The 18,111-nt window shown below is 44.5% G+C and overlaps 1 protein-coding gene across 4 annotated transcripts in view; it reads right to left on the bottom strand.

Moving 5' to 3' along the window:
- Nucleotides 1-3,805: 3,805 nt before the first annotated feature.
- GATA3 (GATA binding protein 3) overlaps nucleotides 3,806-18,111 on the bottom strand; it is a 29,218-nt gene continuing 14,912 nt past the window's right edge. For 3 of the 4 annotated variants that reach the window (XM_069034666.1, XM_069034657.1, XM_069034674.1), the window contains exons 4-6: nucleotides 16,639-16,784; nucleotides 11,142-11,267; nucleotides 3,806-5,299 (exon numbers count right to left, since the gene is read on the bottom strand). In XM_069034666.1, the coding sequence (XP_068890767.1) occupies nucleotides 5,015-5,299; nucleotides 11,142-11,267; nucleotides 16,639-16,784 (557 nt within the window). In that variant the 3' untranslated portion in view covers nucleotides 3,806-5,014. The remainder of the gene's footprint in view (nucleotides 5,300-11,141; nucleotides 11,268-16,638; nucleotides 16,785-18,111) is intronic. The other variant, XM_069034684.1, reaches the window with a different exon arrangement.

Raw genomic sequence — 18,111 nt, 5'->3', positions numbered from 1 at the left:
CCTCTTGTCCCTTCATCACTCTCCCTGATTTTTCCCCAGATTAGAACTAGTATTGAGTGAATCAAGAGTTTCAGTGACCAAAAATGAGTATGAGAACATGCGGTCTATGATTCTGTGGACATTAGAAAGACAAGTGATTCTGGAGGGGAAAATAACCCATGCTGAGGACTGAAAGATCATATTTTGTGGGGTAACTTCAGTGTAGTTTTATTCTGGCCCTGAGGCCTGAGTTTCCATGAGTGTAGTAGGTGGAGGTCCAAGGAAACCATGGTGCATGAGCCAAGATAAAATCTCATCACTCCAAAGTGGAACTACCACCTTGGAGGAAATCAGTTCAAAAACACACTGCTAATCTGAACCTAAATGCAGCTCTAGATGCATCCTAAGTCAACTCATAATTCAAAAGGACAGGATAAAAATTAAAAGTTTGCAGACTGTGTTAATTGCAACATTTATATTTTCTTCAACCTCAAAGCACTGAGGTTGGTAATCCTAAAAATATCCCTTCAATATCACAACATCTCTGTGCACATGTGTACCACTATGGGAACAACAGAGCTAAAACATTATCTGAGATCCTAGAATCCCAGAATATCCTGAGTCAGAGAGGACCCACAAGGATCGTTGAGTCCATCTCCTGGCTCTGCACAGGTCAGCCCCAAGAGTGACACCACATGCCTTGAGAGCATTGTCCAAACACTCCTTGAGCTCTGTCAGGGTTGGTGCTGTGACCACTTTCCCTGGGGAGCCTTTTACAGTGCCCAAACACACTCTAAGTGAAGAATCTTTTCCTAATATCCAACCTAAACCTGCCCTGACTCAGCTTCAGGCCATTCTCTCAGGTCTTGTCATTGGTCACCAGAGAAGAGACATCAGTTCTGGCCACTGCACATCCCCTGTAGCTGAGGAAGCTGTAGACTGCTGTGAGGTCTCTCCTCAGTCTCCTCTTCTGTAGGCTGGATAAATCAAGGGGATAAGTTGAAAATAACACATAGGATGTCTTGATTCAAGTCTCATTGCATTACCCATTAGGAGTCTTTCCACTGATGTCAGTGGAGTTTTGCTCGGAGTAAAATGTAGCTGCAACGGACACATCAGCACAGCACCTATTACTCACTCAAATTCCCAAAAGGAATTTTGCCTGCAAAAAGACCACAAGATGTGACCCCACTAATGACTTCCATGGTGTTTTCTGCACAATTTAGATTATCAAAGTGGATCCATGACTCAGAGGGTTTTCCTGGTCCAGCCTGCCCATCGTCAGCACTTCCCTGCAATCTCAGCAATGAAGAAAGGCAGAGTGGCCATTCACAAGGTGTTTGCCCAAAAACAACAGTCCTCAGCCTTTCTGTAAACCAGATTTTACTCATTAAAGGGAAGGAAAGAAGGAATAAAAGCCCACCCAAGCAAGCAAACAAACAAAACAAAGCAAACACAAAACATAAGCACAAACACACAAACAAAACCCTTCAAGACATTAAAATTCTGGAATATTTCCTCAAAGAGAATAATTTTTTAAAAAAAACATTAATTGAGAAACTGATAGAACACTAATGTCAATTTAGCATCTTATGCAGTAGTTGGGGGGATGTGATCTTAGGGATTCTGTTCTTCCTCTTCCTGACATTGAAATATAAGATAATTGATGTAAGAAGTCTCTAGACAAAATCTATATATTTCCTAGAGTATATGCAGACAGAGTGTCTCCATTTGTGTCCTTTTCATGATGCTCATTCTCTGGGCTCACCCCAGTCCTGCTGAATTTCACTCAATGTTCCTAAGACCTGTGAAACAACATCAGAAGGAAACTGCAAGAAGGTGTTTCCACTTTTAAGGAAAAAAACAGTTAGAGACAGAAACTCAGGAGTCAGTTCCAGCTAAAGAAAACGGAAAAAATCCCCCACAAAAATTGCCAGCTGCAAAATTCTGCCATGCAAATCCTCCTCTAAGTTTTGCTATTTCTGTGGTCCTGGAATCAATATTTTAGTCCAACTGCAATCTGCTGATGAGCAAAAGGAGGGAAAGGTTGTAGCATCGCGAATTAAAAAATAATAATCTCTCAAGCTTAATATCAGCAAAGATGATTATTTCCTTTGATTTGTCAGGCTAATTGAAAATAGCTTTATAGTTTGCAGATGATTAATTAGGAGCCAACAAGATCTCCATTTGCATCTCGGTAATTCTTCACTGTTTTATTTCGACATTTAGTCTTTATGCTTAAAATACTCATTGAGAAAGCAAAAAGGTGATTAACATAAGATTTTAAATGTGTACCATTTGTTCTGACTTTTCCTCTTTCACACATTTTTGTCAACAGAGAAGAAAGGAAAGAATATACAACATTACAAACGATTACTTCATGTTCCGCTTCCATCTGCCAAATCCTCCTTTATGGTAGACATAGTTTAACCAGGTTCATTTTGAAACGGGGGAGAAGGAGCCCAAATAAAGGTCAATCCTCTGCCCCTCCTCCCTCATTCCCCAATCACTGACTATTTGACCTCGCATAACCATCCTGAAAGTTTGAAGAGTTTTCCTTCTTACATGAAACACCCTCACTCATGTGAACCATCCTGCAGCAAAAGACCAGACCATGCCACTGTTACCCCTCCCTCCAGGGATCACCCAAGAGAAAGAGGGTTCAAAGAGATGTGACAGATATGATGATATTTTTCCATCCACCTGGCTCTGAAAAGCAGGAGTACGCTTATTTCTGGGTGAAATATTTCACTCAGCATTAAAAAAAAGTCACGTCTGTTGAGGTTTTTACATTTGGGGGTTGTATTTTTGTTTGGGATTTTTTAAGTATTTTCTCACAGCCTTGGCAACCTCTGTCTTGTCACACCGTGCTTAAATCTCCAGCAAATGGAGTGGTTTGATAAGAAGTTTAACTCTTCATTTGGAAGGTGAATTCCCAGCCCTTATGATAGTATAAAGAAGCTGGACGAGTAAACTCTGAAAACTAAAAAAATTATGGATTCTTAATTATTAAACCACCAGAAATCAAATTATAAGAGCCAAACTTTGTTGTTATCAATACTAATATTAATTAAAATTGCACTATTTCAAAGAGAGCTCTTGCAGGATGGGACTTGCTAAAGGCCTTTGAATTTTTGTGAATTTTCCTCTATCATCAAATCCAGCCTTTCAGAATGGATTCTGCCCATTCCTCCAAGCACAAGGACAGATCTGGTCCATCCTGATTTCACACCAAGATCTCAACTCACAAGGTGTTTGCCCAAGAACAACAGTTCTCAGCCCTTTCTGTAAACCAGATTTTACTCATTAAATTGTTTGATCTACCACTGAGTACCCAATGAGACAGAGCAGAATGTGCTTTTCCAGCTCCTGCCCAAAACCTTTCCTTTTTTTTCAAAAAGATGCCAGGATCATAAGGACCCTGCTGTACCTCTTGCACTTATCCCAGTCCTGAATTGTCCTCAACACCAGTTTGTCCATGTTGCCTGAGACCCAAAGGGACCCATCCCACGTGGGAGCCCGAAATCACATAGGAGCAGCAGCTGGGCTGCAATTCGAGGGACAGGGAGCACACAGCGGACAGTGGGGTTACACTAACATGCAGTCCATTTATTTTTGAGGGTTTTTTTCCTTTGTTCTGTGATTTATCTTTTTTTTATCAAGCCACTGCAAACATTGCTTTGGCTGTCAGCATGAGCGCAGAGACAGACATTCCCGTACCCGTGGTAACTATGCAATAAATACCATCCAAGCAAATGTTAAGAAAAATTAATAAAAAAAAGAAAAATACTCCTTTTCCCACCCCCAAGCACAAAACACTGTTAAGTCAACAGAATTTAATCTAGTTTATTCTCAAAAAAAAAAAAAACAAAGGAGGAAAAAATATGAAAACAAAAACAAAAACAAAAAAAAAAGCAGGTCTTATCACTAGCAGTAAATAAATTTGTACAACCATTCAGTCTGTATAATAGGATGAAATAAATCTACATCTTTCTTATTTTGGTGCGTTGAATTATACATACAAACAACAATTACAGGAACTTGTTCACAATGCATATAGACCTGGAGAATGGCTATCTGAAACCCCCTTGTTGGCAATGTCCGCATGTTAACACTGATTGCCTGACACCATTGGTACTTCCTATGTAAAAGGCCCATGGCCCAAAATGAATGATCTCCCTACAGGTTTTATTTATTTAGTTATTTAGTTAGTTAGTTAGTTAGTTAATGCATCATCAAAACCGTTCTAGCCAGCCCCCTCCCCCTCCCCGGAAACAAAAAAAAAAAAGAAACCGGAAAAAAAACCAACCGAAAAAAAACCAAAATAAAAATAAAATAAAAGGAGAAGACATGACTGGCAGTTGGTCCATTTGTTCGTAAGACCGCGTTTCCTCTTGGTCTGCATTGTTTGTTTTTCTGGTTTTAAATTGTCCTCCCATCTTCTTTTTTTTTTTTCTTTTCCTTTAAAAAAAATTCTCTCAGAGTCCTTCATGCCTTTTTCTTTACAGCTCCTCAGATGCAATAAAGTCTTCCTCAAATGTACAGTATTTCTTACAATATAAGTTATATGCAATGTTCAGCGTTTTTTATTTTATTTTATTTTATTTTCTCACAGCACTAGAGATCCTGTCCAATAGGGAATGCAAGTTCTGAATGGCTTATTCACAAATGGTATCCAGATTCAGTGGGTAAGAATACATAGACGCCATAGTGAGTTCCTTTAAAAAGTGGCAAACATCACTTTTTTAAAACTTTTTTTTTTTTTACTATTTTCTCTTTTTTTCTTTTTTTTTCCTTTTTTGTGCTTTTTGTAGTTTTTTTCTGCTTTTTAAAATTTTTTTTCTCTCTCTCTCTCTTACACCTTCAAATAACTTTTTTTTTTTTTTTAATTTTTTAAATTCTTTTTTTTTTTTTTTTTCCCCCTCCCATTTGTTTCGGGACGTCAGACCCATAACCACACGCCTGCAAAAATGCAAGTAGTATATAAAGTAAATCTCACTTTGAGACTGTAAGCATTCAGCAGGGGAGTCTCTTGCTAACCCATGGCAGTGACCATACTGGAAGGGTGGTGAGGTCCGAAGGAGAGGCTGGATGGAGGATGCATCGGTGTCGGTGTGGTCAGCATGTGGCTGGAGTGACTGAAAGGTGAAATGTGGCTGATGGAGGACATGTGTCTGGAGAGGGCGGCGGGGTTAAAGGAGCTGCTCTTGGGAAAGTCTTCAAGGTTGTCATGGACCTTTTTGCACTTTTTGGATTTGCTAGACATTTTTCGGTTTCTGGTCTGAATTCCTTCTTTCTTCATAGTCAGGGGTCTGTTAATCTAAACAAAAAGCAATTATTTTTTTTGTGCTTCCATCCCTTCTCCCCAAAGCACCGTGGGATCCATGGACCCCATGCCTCAGCCCAGCAGGACCAGCTGGTCATAGCCCCCCTCCTCCCCTGTACACACCGTGTGCCATGGCTACCCAGCCTCTCCATTTCCCTCCCAAAATTCAGATCCCTCCAGGAAATCCCAAGTTCAGTTGAGATTTCTGAAGACAAGATGACAGAAAATTGCTGGCAGAGCCACACAGGAGCAAAACATACCCGAATAATTCACAGCAGCTGAAAAATTTCAACTATCTGCACATTAGGTAATTGTACCGTGTTTAGGTATGAAACCAATCATTACCTCCTGGAAATATTCCCCACAGACACCGTCTCACCCTGAGGCTTCCTGTCTGATCTAAAACCATTAGCAGCAAGAACTGCTGGCATTTCAGTGCTATGAGGAGTCTCAAGCTTTCATAGCTACATTAGGGAGCTGGGCAACTCTTCACAAGAGGGACAGGCATTTGTTTTATTTTTCGTCTTTCTAAAGATTTTGCTCTGATCATCCTTTCTGGTTTACTTTAGCTAATCTGATTTTATTTCTAAAGCCTCCCAGTTGTTTTGTTTTGTTTGGTTGGTTTTTTTTTGGGGGGGGGGCCTGAAACAGGTATCTGTGCTGCCCAGCAAATCATTTTCTACATCCATACAAAAGTATCTGTAGGAAAACTGAACATTAAATTCTCCCCTGGAAGCTACACAGCAGAAATGATCATCCATTCTGATGATCAGGGTTAGGAAATGGTAACAAAAGATCTGTTGGACCTCCTGTAAGAATCTCTTATTACTCGAGGCTGTCCTGTACAGGCCCAGGAGTTAGACTTTGATGATTCTAGCGGGTCTCTTCCAGCTCAGGATATTCCATGATTTTGTGATTCAATACTGCATAGAGAGCCAGCATCACAACATACACGAGCACAGGTGACATGAAACCCCTGCAAACCACACTCAGGAAGAGATTTGTGCATCCAATGTCCATAAACAACCTTAAAAGTCTGGAGCTGGGAGTCTACATGGGTCTTGCTCTGGCTCCTCTGCAGGATTTCACCTATAGCAGAAGGGAGCAAATCACCCTGAGGCTGAACCACTTTTTGTAATAAATGTGAGCACATGATGGTGCTGATGGACATTCTGGAAAAGGGAGAAAATGGAGAAAAAATGGATCCACTGTCTACCAGGATCTACTGTGAAGGACAATGAAAAGATGTCCCTGCAAGGGTCCTGAGCAGCTCTTTGTCCATAAAGCCTTAAATCAGCACAAGGAACAAAGCATTCCCTTCTTCCAGATCGCAGCAAAGTTTCACTTGTTGTTCCTCAGCTCCTTCCTGGGCCCTTTCCCCACGGCATGGGAATCATTCCTGGATTTCTCTCCCCGAGGAGGCTGGGATAAAATAGTTCCCTGTTACGTGCAAAGATGGAACTATGGGGAGAGGAAGGACCAGCCTCATCTCTGGTTTAGGCATCCAAAAATTTGTCATTCTAGTCTGGATTTGTGACCCCAGGTTCTTTTTACCAGCAGTCACAGGAGCCTTCACCTCACCAGAAAATGGGTGAATAAAAGCTTGATTCCTCTGCCTCTGGATAAAGGGAGCTGGAGGGAGCAGCCCTGCTTGCCAGCAACTTAAGGTAGGAAGGAAGAATCTTCCCATGAGCAGCACAACAGCAGCAACAAGCAAAATTAAAAATGTCCTGGGCTCCAAACACAACATAACCTGTCTCCCTGGCTTTCTGTCCTCACTGAACTAATGAGGATGCACACACAAGGATGGCCCTCTGCTCCAGATCAGCGACTGGGATGGGAAAGCTTTGCCTGGCCTGTTTTAAGTTTTTAACAGGGATGTATTGCCCAGGTTCAAAGCCAGGAAGAAGTCCCAAGTGAGCTCCACCAGGCAGCGATGCTAGAGGAGACCAGGAGGTGTCAATCCCTGATGAATCCAGCTCAGATTTGGGGAGGCATACACAGCCCCAGCCACACCAGCTTCAAATGAGGATCTGTATCATGACACAAAGGCTCAGGAGCAGCCAGACCCAATTTCCAGCTGAAGCAGCAAAGGTGCAAGCTCGGGAGCTGGTTGTGGCTAAGTGATATAAGCCTGGTGGTGGGATTGGGGCTGTGCTGGGTCTTGGAACAAGCACAGGGTCCTGACCCTTGCTTGGTGCCGTGTCCCAGAGGACAGTGAACACTTCCCCAAAGCAACTCCTCTCCTGTTTCACTCAATCACTAAGAACAGGTTGGCCCAGGCCATGATTTGATGTGAAACTCAAGGATAAGAACACCAGCTCTGCATCAGGATGGTGACAAAGCCATGGCCAGCCCTACAGCTGGGGTCAGAGGTGCCATCCAAGCTGTTGGCTGGTCACATCACGGTCTCACACTTCAAGCAGGTTACTAACCCAAGAGCCAAACAGATAAGGACTCAGATAAATGTCAGGAACCAGCACAGTCAAAGCAGCAAGCTGGAAAATTTTTCCAGTGACTTCAAAGAACAGTCACAGCAGGGTTAAAGTGGTCCCCAAAACATCAAAGCTAAGGACCCATCTCTGTTTCTGGGGTAGAGAAATTAAAGACCCGGAGGGAAGACCCTCTCCGTGAAAATTCATTCTGATAAAAATGACAAACACATGCTAAATTAAAATTAAACCAGCCCAATGCATGTATATGAAATTCATTAATTTCAGATGGAGCCAATTAATTATGGGCAGGAATTATGCTCTTTGTTTTATCATATGCAAAATACTGACTGCTCTGCTCTCGGGACACATAGCCCTGCATTAGGGTATTGTGAAAGGGGCCTTTTCTGGTGAATTTTACCAAAAATAATGGCAAATCACTCACTTCTGTGGGCACAGGCCAGCCTGCTCTGCACCTCCAGCCAGGTACACTCCCACCCATCCCTGAAGTGTGAGAAGGCTCATCCCACTTCTAAGGACTAAAATAACAAGGATGAGAACCTCATATTCAACAGATCAAATCCAGGGGATAGTCTTAACCATTATAGGTCTGATCTTGCTCTGACTGAAGACAATGGGATTTTGCCATTGACCTCAATAAGGTCCTGTCACTGAAGCGGATTTATCCTTCAGACATAGTCATTACAATGTTGGGTTAATCTTCCAGGCTGGCTGTATCTTAGAAAGCACTCTGGGATGCCACAGGATGAAAGGCACCGTATCAATGTGAAATATTAGTCATTGTTAATACTGGTGTTAATGGAGCCGGCTGTTGTTGAAGTCAGTGGGAGGAATGCCAACAGCTTCACTAAATGCACCCCAAGACTATTATGATTATTGCTTATATCCTACTGACAAATGGGTTTGCTTAAGCTGTGGGAATCAACAGTAAAACAAACTGATATAGCTCCATGAAAAAATTAACACCATGAAAAAAATTAGCCTTTTCACTGCAATCGTTCCCGGTGTGGACATAAAAAAATCTGGGTAAATTTCAACTGCAGATCAATCCATTAAAATAACCTAATGATGTTAAGGTCCCAGAAAATTTCATTAAACCCAAAGAAAAGAAAAAATGGGAAGGGGGAATGGAAAAAAAGCTGACAGCCTAGATTGAAACAGAGTTAAGTCGTCTTCCGAGCACCCAAAGACCTTCCACTGGTACTGGCACAACGTCTATGCTGACAGCTGTTTGGGAGGGACATGCTACAATCAGCCTCTCTATTTCTGACCCTTCTCCTGATGGTAATCAGGAGATAATATACACACAGGGAGCAGAACCACACTTCTCACCACAGTCAGAACTAAATACTTTAAGAAAATTAAAAAAAAAAAACAGTTCTATCCACTTATATCTGGTTTTTAGTATCCTTGCCTGGTTATATTGCTGCACAGAGGATCTCAGTCCTCTGGGGGTTTCATTTAAGCTGGAACCATTAATGGTGCTGCTCATAAGGCAAGATGCTACTTGACTTTGGTAAGTAGCTGTGCTGAGCTTTTAAGCAGCTGTTGGTGTTTTTAATGAATTAAAAAGTGGTTCCAATGTGCTCAAGGCCTGCCCCATGTCACAAATTTCACAGCTGGATCGGCGTTTCCCTAAACAATGGATCTAGAGGTCAATTCAGGCCAGGTAGGTTTGCAGTGGTAGTGCAAAAAAGAAAAGGATGAGCTCTTGCAGGCACATTTCTGGAGAACCTCAGCACCCAGACACCATTCTAGACATTTCAGGGGGAGATTCCTCCAGTCAGATACATACAGTGGAAGTAGACAAATTGTAACTCGTCATCCTGCTATCTTTTGTAGTCGTGGGGAGGAATTACACTGTCTTTAAGGGTACAAGTCATCCCATTGAAAAACAGGCATCCACCAACATCAACTGAGAAGAGCCTGTTTTCTTCAAAGAGCTTTGTTGGCTACAGGAGGAGCAGCTCCTTAGAGGTTTCCCAAACTACACAATTTAAGTCCTACCACTGGTGGTTACAAGCCCAAAATGGAAGCAGAGCACAAGCACAGATCCCCCTCCCCCCCCCCAGTGAATCTGGCTGACCTTGATCCCTTCTTGCTAAGGAAATAACAAACAATACTTTTTGTGATATTCTTAGAGTTTTCACTCTGGGTCCAACCTGTTTGCTTGCAGTGATCACACAGAGAGTTTGATGACAATCTTTGCTTGCTACATGAGACTCAAAGCATGCTGAGATACCTGCCTAATAAAGGGTAAACACATTCTCCTTTTTTCCAAGAGAGATGCCTCCCATGAAACAGGTGAAAAATTAGCCTGGTTGTTTGTTGGGGTTTTTTTCTACTTAATCCAAACTTGTTTACTTATCCTAAGAAACCAAACAGCTTGGAATAACAAATGGAAGGGACTGAGATACCACAAGGGTTGGATGCCCCATGAAACCCGATACGTCTTTGATGTGTTTGCATGGGTGGACATAAGGGCAAAACATAGCCCCAGATTTCCAAACCAAACACAAAGCAATCAACCACTACTGGAAAAAAAAATATATCAAAGCAGAGAAATTGCAAGTCTTTTCCTTCTTCTGACATAATAATTATTCTAATGCCACATGTGGAATGAGAGTAACAGGAGTAGCTTTAAGTCTCCTTTATTAGCAGTATTATTCAGTAGAAGACTTTTCAGATCCCTTTAGCTCTTTCCCTGGGGCACATATCCCTGGTTCCTGCAAGCTGGCTTTGCATGGAGATATTAGATTAAATCTGCCAGCCATTTCATTTCATTTCTCCTTCCCTTCCATGACAGATGCTTTAAAATTCACCTCACAGGTTGAGCATACTCTGTCCCCCACTAACTAAATCAAGTCCTTTTTTCGTTTGGGACTCGCTTGCGTCAACCAGGGCAAACACAAGGCCTAAATAAATCATCTTTGGGGACAGGACAAAGGCAGCCACAAACCCAAGAATGATTTAAATAGTTTCTGGCACGCTATTTCTTTTTTTCCAGAGTTTGTATTTGCTGGAGGAACCAAGCTACACATAGGAGGGGTATCAGCTTGCCGGGCGGTGTGTTGTCTTTTCCAACACTCTGAGCCCAATCAGCAGCAGATAATGTCTCCCTGTGTTGATCCACCCCTCCTTTCTTGGCTGAGGCATGGAAAAGCTCTAAGATTACCCATGGACAACCTTGTTTTATAGCTCCCCAAGTTGGATGGGCTACATTTGAAAGGCTGACGACTCATCGCTCCAAACCCCCAAGGTCCCGAAAGGGATAACAGAGGTCCAGCACCACCCAAGACTGGAAATCCTCAAGTCAAGGAAGAGTTTGGATCATTGAGCACCAAAGCTGAGGCCCCATTATTGAGTATTACAGTCACACTTACATTGTGCAGCTTGTAGTAGAGCCCACAGGCATTACAGACAGGATCGCCGTTGGCATTTCTCCTCCACAGGGTGGTAGTGGTGGTCTGACAGTTTGCACAGGATGTGCCCGCCCTCCTGGCTGCAGACTGTGGGAAGGAGGGAAAGAGAAGGAGAGGAAGAGAAAAACACCCGTGTTAAAAAAAAAAAAAAAAAAAAAAATTCAATCAGCAAAATTTCTGAGAAAGAAAACATCAACCCTGCAAGACTGACGCACATCAGCAGAGGCCTCCAGAAACTGACTTGTGAGAACAAATAATAATTGTGAAAAAAAATCCCCAAGGTACTTTAATCCCAAATTATATGTAAACGGAATCAGGTGCCAAAGGGCATCCTAAAAGTGAGTGCTAAACCTCTGATAGAACTCATCAAAATTAGCAGCGCTGGCACAGCCCATTCCAGAGGGGAAAATGTTATTTAAATGCCAACATGTCTTTCCATCTCAATTCTCCCAGACCCCCCAGGGGTCTAATTCTGCAGTCAGGGCCTGAACCGACAATTGCTGGAGTCAAGGACATGAGTCACTCCGGCTCCGGCGAGCGCCGGGTGAGACCCGGGTGGGCAGCTGCTCGCCGGGCCCGACCGCAAGCACAGCCCGGTCCTGTAAATTCAGCTCAGCTTCAAAGGAGACAGGCTCCAGATCGGAAATAACACTGTGGCAAAGAGCAAGAATCCCAACTTTTTAATTACACCCTTTTCTCAGCCCAAACCTTCATGTTTATTTAAGGATTGGTAACCAGCCTGAAAGAAGAATTTACTATTTCATAAAGGGGTAGGAACAAGAAAAAAAATCTACATGTCAAAATGAATACAGAAGCTTTTTCTGTTAGCTGTGATAATGACTTAGCAAAGTCAAATTTAGTAAAGTTACTCTTCTTTCACATGCATAAATTCGTACTTATCATTTAAAAACTGTAACTTTAGCAAACAAATTGTCCTTCTGCCACTGAAGGAGGAACAGGAGTTTTCAGACTGCTGTGTGAGCGTGTATGCGTGTTTGCGTGTGTGCAAGTGCCTACAGCTCCTAAAAAAAAAAAAAGACCTTTAGATCCCCATCCTATCTCTTCTTCATCAATATGACACGGTCCCAGAGCTCTGATTTCATCCCAATGCGTTGCTTTCAATGGGACTGCTCATGTGCTTAAAGTTAAAACATGTGCTTAAGCGATTTGCCAGATCATAGCAATGCTTGGCACCTTGCAGAACTGAGCCTCTAATGCTCTCTTTTGTGCTCTTACTGTTTCAAATTTACCCCTCACCCCACACAGCCGCACACTGTAGCACATCCAACATTCAAAAAAAAAAAGGAAAATACCACATCTTTGGATACTGTACAACAAACCCAAAATGCAAACATGGACACTGGCACAGCTTTAGCATTAATACCAACTCTTGTTAGGTCATGTTTCAATTTTAATCATAATTGAATGCGGCGTAGGTGGAGAGAGGACGGGTTGGTTTTGCTTTAGATAGAGGAGGATTTTTTTTTTCTTTTAATTAGACAAAAAGAACTGTCTAAAAAATAAATAAGACAATGCCCATGAGCACTAGGAAGCATCACAGAGTGGCTGATCCGACAGCAAGTGGCTCTCTCAGGCTGCCCGTAGGGACAGTTCCATTTTGCCTGACCATAAACCACTGTGAACCAAGTCAGTCCCAAGGAGGCCTTTAGCTGACTTTGTGCTGATGACAAGCAGGAGCTGGGGACAGCACATGGGACTTGAAAAAATCCCAGGACCAGCAGAGAAGATGAAGCATCCCACCATGAAGAGCAGAGCCCTGAACTGATGCCCGCACACCTCCTAACCACACCATGGGCCCAAAGTTGGTTCCCTTCAAAATCACCAGGGTAATGAAATAATGACTTTTTCAAAGTGTTTCAAATGCAGCATGAAGAGAGCAGCTTGCAAAGTCGGGTTCTCGTTAAGAGCTGGAGAAGAGTCTGGAGGTCTCTGCCCCCAACTCCCGCCAGTCAGCACGCGTGGCTCGGAGGGGCACAAGCCTGGATTGAGTCTCTTGGTGGCAGCTTTGCCCTTATCAGACCCAAAAATCAAGCCTAAGGAAATTTCTAAAAACCAGTGATATTTGACTCAGCCCACACAGGGGAAACATCCCCTTTGAAGATATTTGGGGTTTCTACACAGCACTCGCTGTAATTTCTCTTACAGCAAGCGCGTTCAAAAGACACGCCTGGTCACCACCTCGCCGCCTTCAAACAAACTCTGACATTAAATAAGCAAATAAATCACAACATCTACTATCTTCTCGAAAACTATTTCCAACTACTGTGTTTCGTTTACGAAAATTCAGCATCATTGGCTGAATATTTTAAGCTCTTTCGGTCCCAGGCTGTACCTTTTATGCTGTACCAACTTCTACCAGAGACACCGGCAGCAGGCAGGAAACAATGAATAACAACGCTATTGTAAAGCTCCCAGCAATGGCATCCACTGACGCTAATCTCGGGCCTGGCCATGTCAGTAATGGGATGACTAATTAGTTGCCCCATATAATCTAAAGGACCAGAGCCCATGGCACAGCTGCCAGTGAGCGAGGGCACAATTTCAGAAGCGCTAGTAGTGATGAGAAGGTGAAATTGAGGAGGTTGGAGGAACCAAGTACTAATAAAGATGCTTAATTAAGGGGTATTTTCAGTGTCTGGATTTACCCACAAAGCTCCAAGCATCATTTTCCTAAAATAAGATTGCACGTGCATGGACCTGCTGAGAAATTGCCTCTAATCCTTCCAAAACCAGCTTGGCTCAACATGGAAACAGAGAGCTCTACATCTGCATGGGCAGGCGATAGGAGAAAATCTAAAGGAAGGTTTTATCTCAGCAGTGACGGGGCTGCCACTGGCTGTGACAGGGACAGGAATGGCCTCCAAGAGGGCTGAAACTTTTTAGGCAGTGATGGTGTGGTACCACCTGCCTGTTCTTGATCCCCCTGCCAACATGTCCAGGTCTTTCACCTTCCTTCTCGAGAAGAAGGAGAGCTATCTGAGCCCCTTTAGCCGGCAGGACTCCATCCCTGTCACCCAAAGGACACCCTCACGAAGACGCCCATTGAATTTAATAAGGCTAGGGCTGGGTTCTCAGCATCTAAGAACCTCTTTGCCTCCTCTCTCCCACCCATCGAATCCTATCATTAGTTTCAGTGCAGCTGTGATCAGAGCCTACAAAACCAGCCCAAGGTCACGCAGGAAACTTGTGGCAGAGGGAAGGAGCTGGATCCCCACCCTGAGCCTCCATCCACGGTCGTGCCCAGTCCACCTGCCTTCACAGCAGGAGAGATCCAGGCAAGCCACAGCCACACAAAATCCACATCCAGGCACACAAAATGCAAATGCAGGCCCAGATTTGGTGCCTTCTGAGTCTTTTTTTTTTCAGAGGTTAGCAAAGGAAATAAATATAGGTGCAAACAGCATCAGGGATGTTTTTCTTTTTCCCAGGCAGAGCTGGGGGGGAGGGGGGGGAGGGGAGGAAGTAGAAAAATCAAATTTCACATTTAGCAAAGGCTGCATTTAAAGAAGGGGAACTTTTTGTAACTTTAACTAAAATGCCCAAAGATTGGAGTGATAATGCAAGACAAGGTCTCTCTTTACTTCTTTTCTTTCTTCCTCTCTTTTTTTCCCCCAAGAATGACCTTTTACTATGTATTTATTTATATAGTTCATTTTACATGTGCCGGGCTCAGGGTGACTCGGGACATTCTTTCATGGTTCCATCAGACACTTTTTGAAAGCTCTCCCCCTCTTTCCAGCCGCTTTCCTATTCTGCCTCCCCCTCCGCTTGTTTGGATATGCTCAAGCTCCTGTGTGTTTGGACTGGGGAAGCGGAGCTGTTGTTTAGGAGTTATCTCCAGGGCTCAGATATCCGGCAGCTTTTTCCTAGGAAGTTAACTTTACACATAAAGAGAGAACGAGGGGAAAAAAAATAAAGAAAATGAGGGCTCTGTGTTTAAGACAGAAGAACCAGGGGGAGGAGGAGAAGAGAACAAGAGAGCTGCCCAAAAAAATCAAAATTCCAGCCTGTACTTCCCTCCCTAGAAAGCTTTTCCTTTTTTCTAACAAGGCTATGAAAGATGAGAGAGGCAAATATTTTCCTGTACAGGAAAAGCCCGTATAGGAGGGCACGGGAGGTTTCACATGCAGGAAGTTTGGTGGGGTAGAGGAGCAAACCCACATCTTCCCCAAAACTCACACGGCCAGACAGAGCTGTCACCACTGCCCTTTGCAGCGTAGCCCTTCCTGGGAATGTACCCTACAAATGCTTCCTGGAGCCAGAGGGAATAAAGGGGATACAATTCTGTGGGTGTCTCACAGGTGAGGAAGCTGATCCCTACTAAGAGCTGCTGGACAGAGCTGTGAGCACCTTCAAGGGGAACACAAATGAACCAGCCCTGTCCTGCCTGAGGGATCTGGCCGTGCCAGGCACAAGCCTCACCAAACTGGCCAGATCCATCCATCAGCTCAGAAATTCCACAGAGAGGCGAGAGCCACTTTTCCTTCACATTTTGAGCAGCCTGCAGGAGCCCTTCCACATCTTTAATCCTGACAAAACCAAACGTGCCTCAATTCAAAACATTCAATAACTTCCCAAGCAGGGACCATAATTTTTTCCCCCGCTTGATATATTTTTTCCCCTTGTGGTCTGTCTGATTATTTGCCAAATACACTTCAACACATTTATTAGCCATCCCCACAGCTTCCAGACCTTTTTGTGGCTTCCAAGGAAATGCATGAACAGATCACTGGGGATGCTGTAATGTATTGCCTGTGCTTAGAATAGTCACCAGTCTTGTAACTATTATTTCAAACATTCACCCACACATTTTATCTTCCTCCAACTTCTGTAGCCTGGGCACATGCTTGACTTTGCACACTCACCATCCCCTGCCTTGTGTCCTTGTTGGAGACCCAGATGGCACAGGCACAAATGACCACCCCAGGTACCAGTGGCATCAGGACCTGATGGCTCCAGCTCTTCGCCAAGATGACACCCGGGACACAGTTTGGGTCCCTTCTCCATGATACCACCAGCCAAGGGGGATAGAGACTCACTTAAGAAGGGGAGGGGAGCAGTTTGGAGAGCCCTGGAGAAATCCTGTGTTCCTGATGATCTCTTTGGTCACTAGGAAATTATTATTCTGCCCTTAGGCCCTGGAAAGTGTCACTGTCCTCAGGTCACCATCCAGAAGCACTGTGTGGAGTTGAAAACTCAGTTCTGGTTTGCCAGAAGCCCTGGATCTTGATTTTTAAACCTGTTTTGCAGTTTGCAAGAGGACGGGAAAACTGAGGCCCTCAGCAGCTGGGACATCTCTCCAAGCATCCCTCTGTCCCAGCCCTCTGATGCAGTGGGACCAGCGGGAGCTGGCTGAGGTTCCCTGTCCATCCCAAGCTGCAGATAGAAAGCAAAAGTTGCAGAAGAAGAAGAAAGAATAAAATAGCAGGAGACTCACCAGTCTTCTCTTGGGTTTGATTAGGGGCCGGTTCTGCCCATTCATTTTGTGATAGAGTCCACAGGCGTTACACAAATAGTGCCCAGTGCCATCTCTTCTCCACAGAGGGGTTGAGGTAGCCCCACAATTTACACACTCCCTGCCTTCTGGAAACAAGAGAGCACATAGTTCACTTAGGGAAAGCAGAGGTAAAAGAGGCTGGAGAAAGCCCCCCCCCCCCCCCCAAAAGAGCCCCACAACCTCCCCAGCCGTGCCAGACCCTGGCAGGCCTCCCCAAGCTCAGGATTTCCAACGAAGGGTCCAAAGCCATGACAGAATGATGTCCCTGGCACAGGCTGACAGGAGTCTGCTGAGGTCTGATCCTGTTCCCCTCCCCAGCAGCACTGCACAGGCAGCATCAGGCCTCTGTCCCAGCAGCAGGGAGGAGGGATGGTGACAACGACAACCCGAATGCCATGGTGGTTCAAGGGGCTTCCCGGAGAAGCTCTCACTCCTCCCCCAGGTCCCTCCTTTGGGGGTGTGAGGGGGCTGACAGTTTCCCCTCACCTTTGGATTAAGGGCTTCTACAACTCTGCGGACCCCATGTTGCCATATATCCCAGAAAAACCTTGGCAGGCTTTGCAAGAAGCCTCCAGCCCTCTACACCCAAAATAATGGATACAGAGTTTAAGTCCATGCCCCCCTTTCTGATGTGTATGAGGATCCCAGTGTCACTCCTTGAGCACTCTTCCAGCTCGCAGGGGTGTTCATGAGCCTGGAGGGCTCTTCCTCTGGCCTCAGGTCAAACCACATCAAGGACCCCCAAAATAATCACAGATAACCACCAAAACATCTCCCCAGCTTCAGCCAATATACAACAACTCCGACAATATCCGCTATTGATTAATTTGAAATTAAGCTTCCACCACCCAAAACTTTCAGAAACTCCTCTGGTTTCCCCACCACATCTGCAGCCTGATGGTCCATCCTGGCTATATGGGACAGCAAACAGCCCAAGCCTGCCTGAACCCCCATAAGTTCTTTCCCTCCTTCTTCTCCTTTTGGGCATCTCTTTATCCTCTCCCCAGCTATTGCAGGGGAGGATCTCCCCCAGCCCACCAGTTCCCAGCTTGGAGGAGGGAACTGGGAGGGTGCAGACCTGCCTCTCAGCTACTTTCAGAGGGTTGAGGGGTTTTATGTTGCATCTTTGGTTTACTGGAGGAAGTTTTTTCGTACCTAACGTCAGTCGTGGCCCACCTGAGAGCAGCAGCAGACCTCAGCTGGGCAGAGCAGAGCCAGCTCAGCACAGAGCTGGCTCCCCGCTGCCCCAGCCCGTGCTGCCTTCGAGCAAGAGGCATCCGTGCCCTAACCACAAACGGCAACCGTTTTTCCAGAGCCTTTGCGCTGAACCCCTCTTCTCTCACACCCCCCCCAACAACTACAACAACAACAAAATACATTTGCAGCAGTTTCTCCCTCTTTTATCCTGCAAAA

The sequence above is a fragment of the Aphelocoma coerulescens genome, chromosome 1A, assembly GCF_041296385.1.
Source record: "Aphelocoma coerulescens isolate FSJ_1873_10779 chromosome 1A, UR_Acoe_1.0, whole genome shotgun sequence".
Lineage (NCBI taxonomy): Eukaryota > Metazoa > Chordata > Aves > Passeriformes > Corvidae > Aphelocoma > Aphelocoma coerulescens.
Note: the sequence above shows the minus strand (reverse complement) of the source record. Positions and strands in the feature narration are given on the sequence as shown.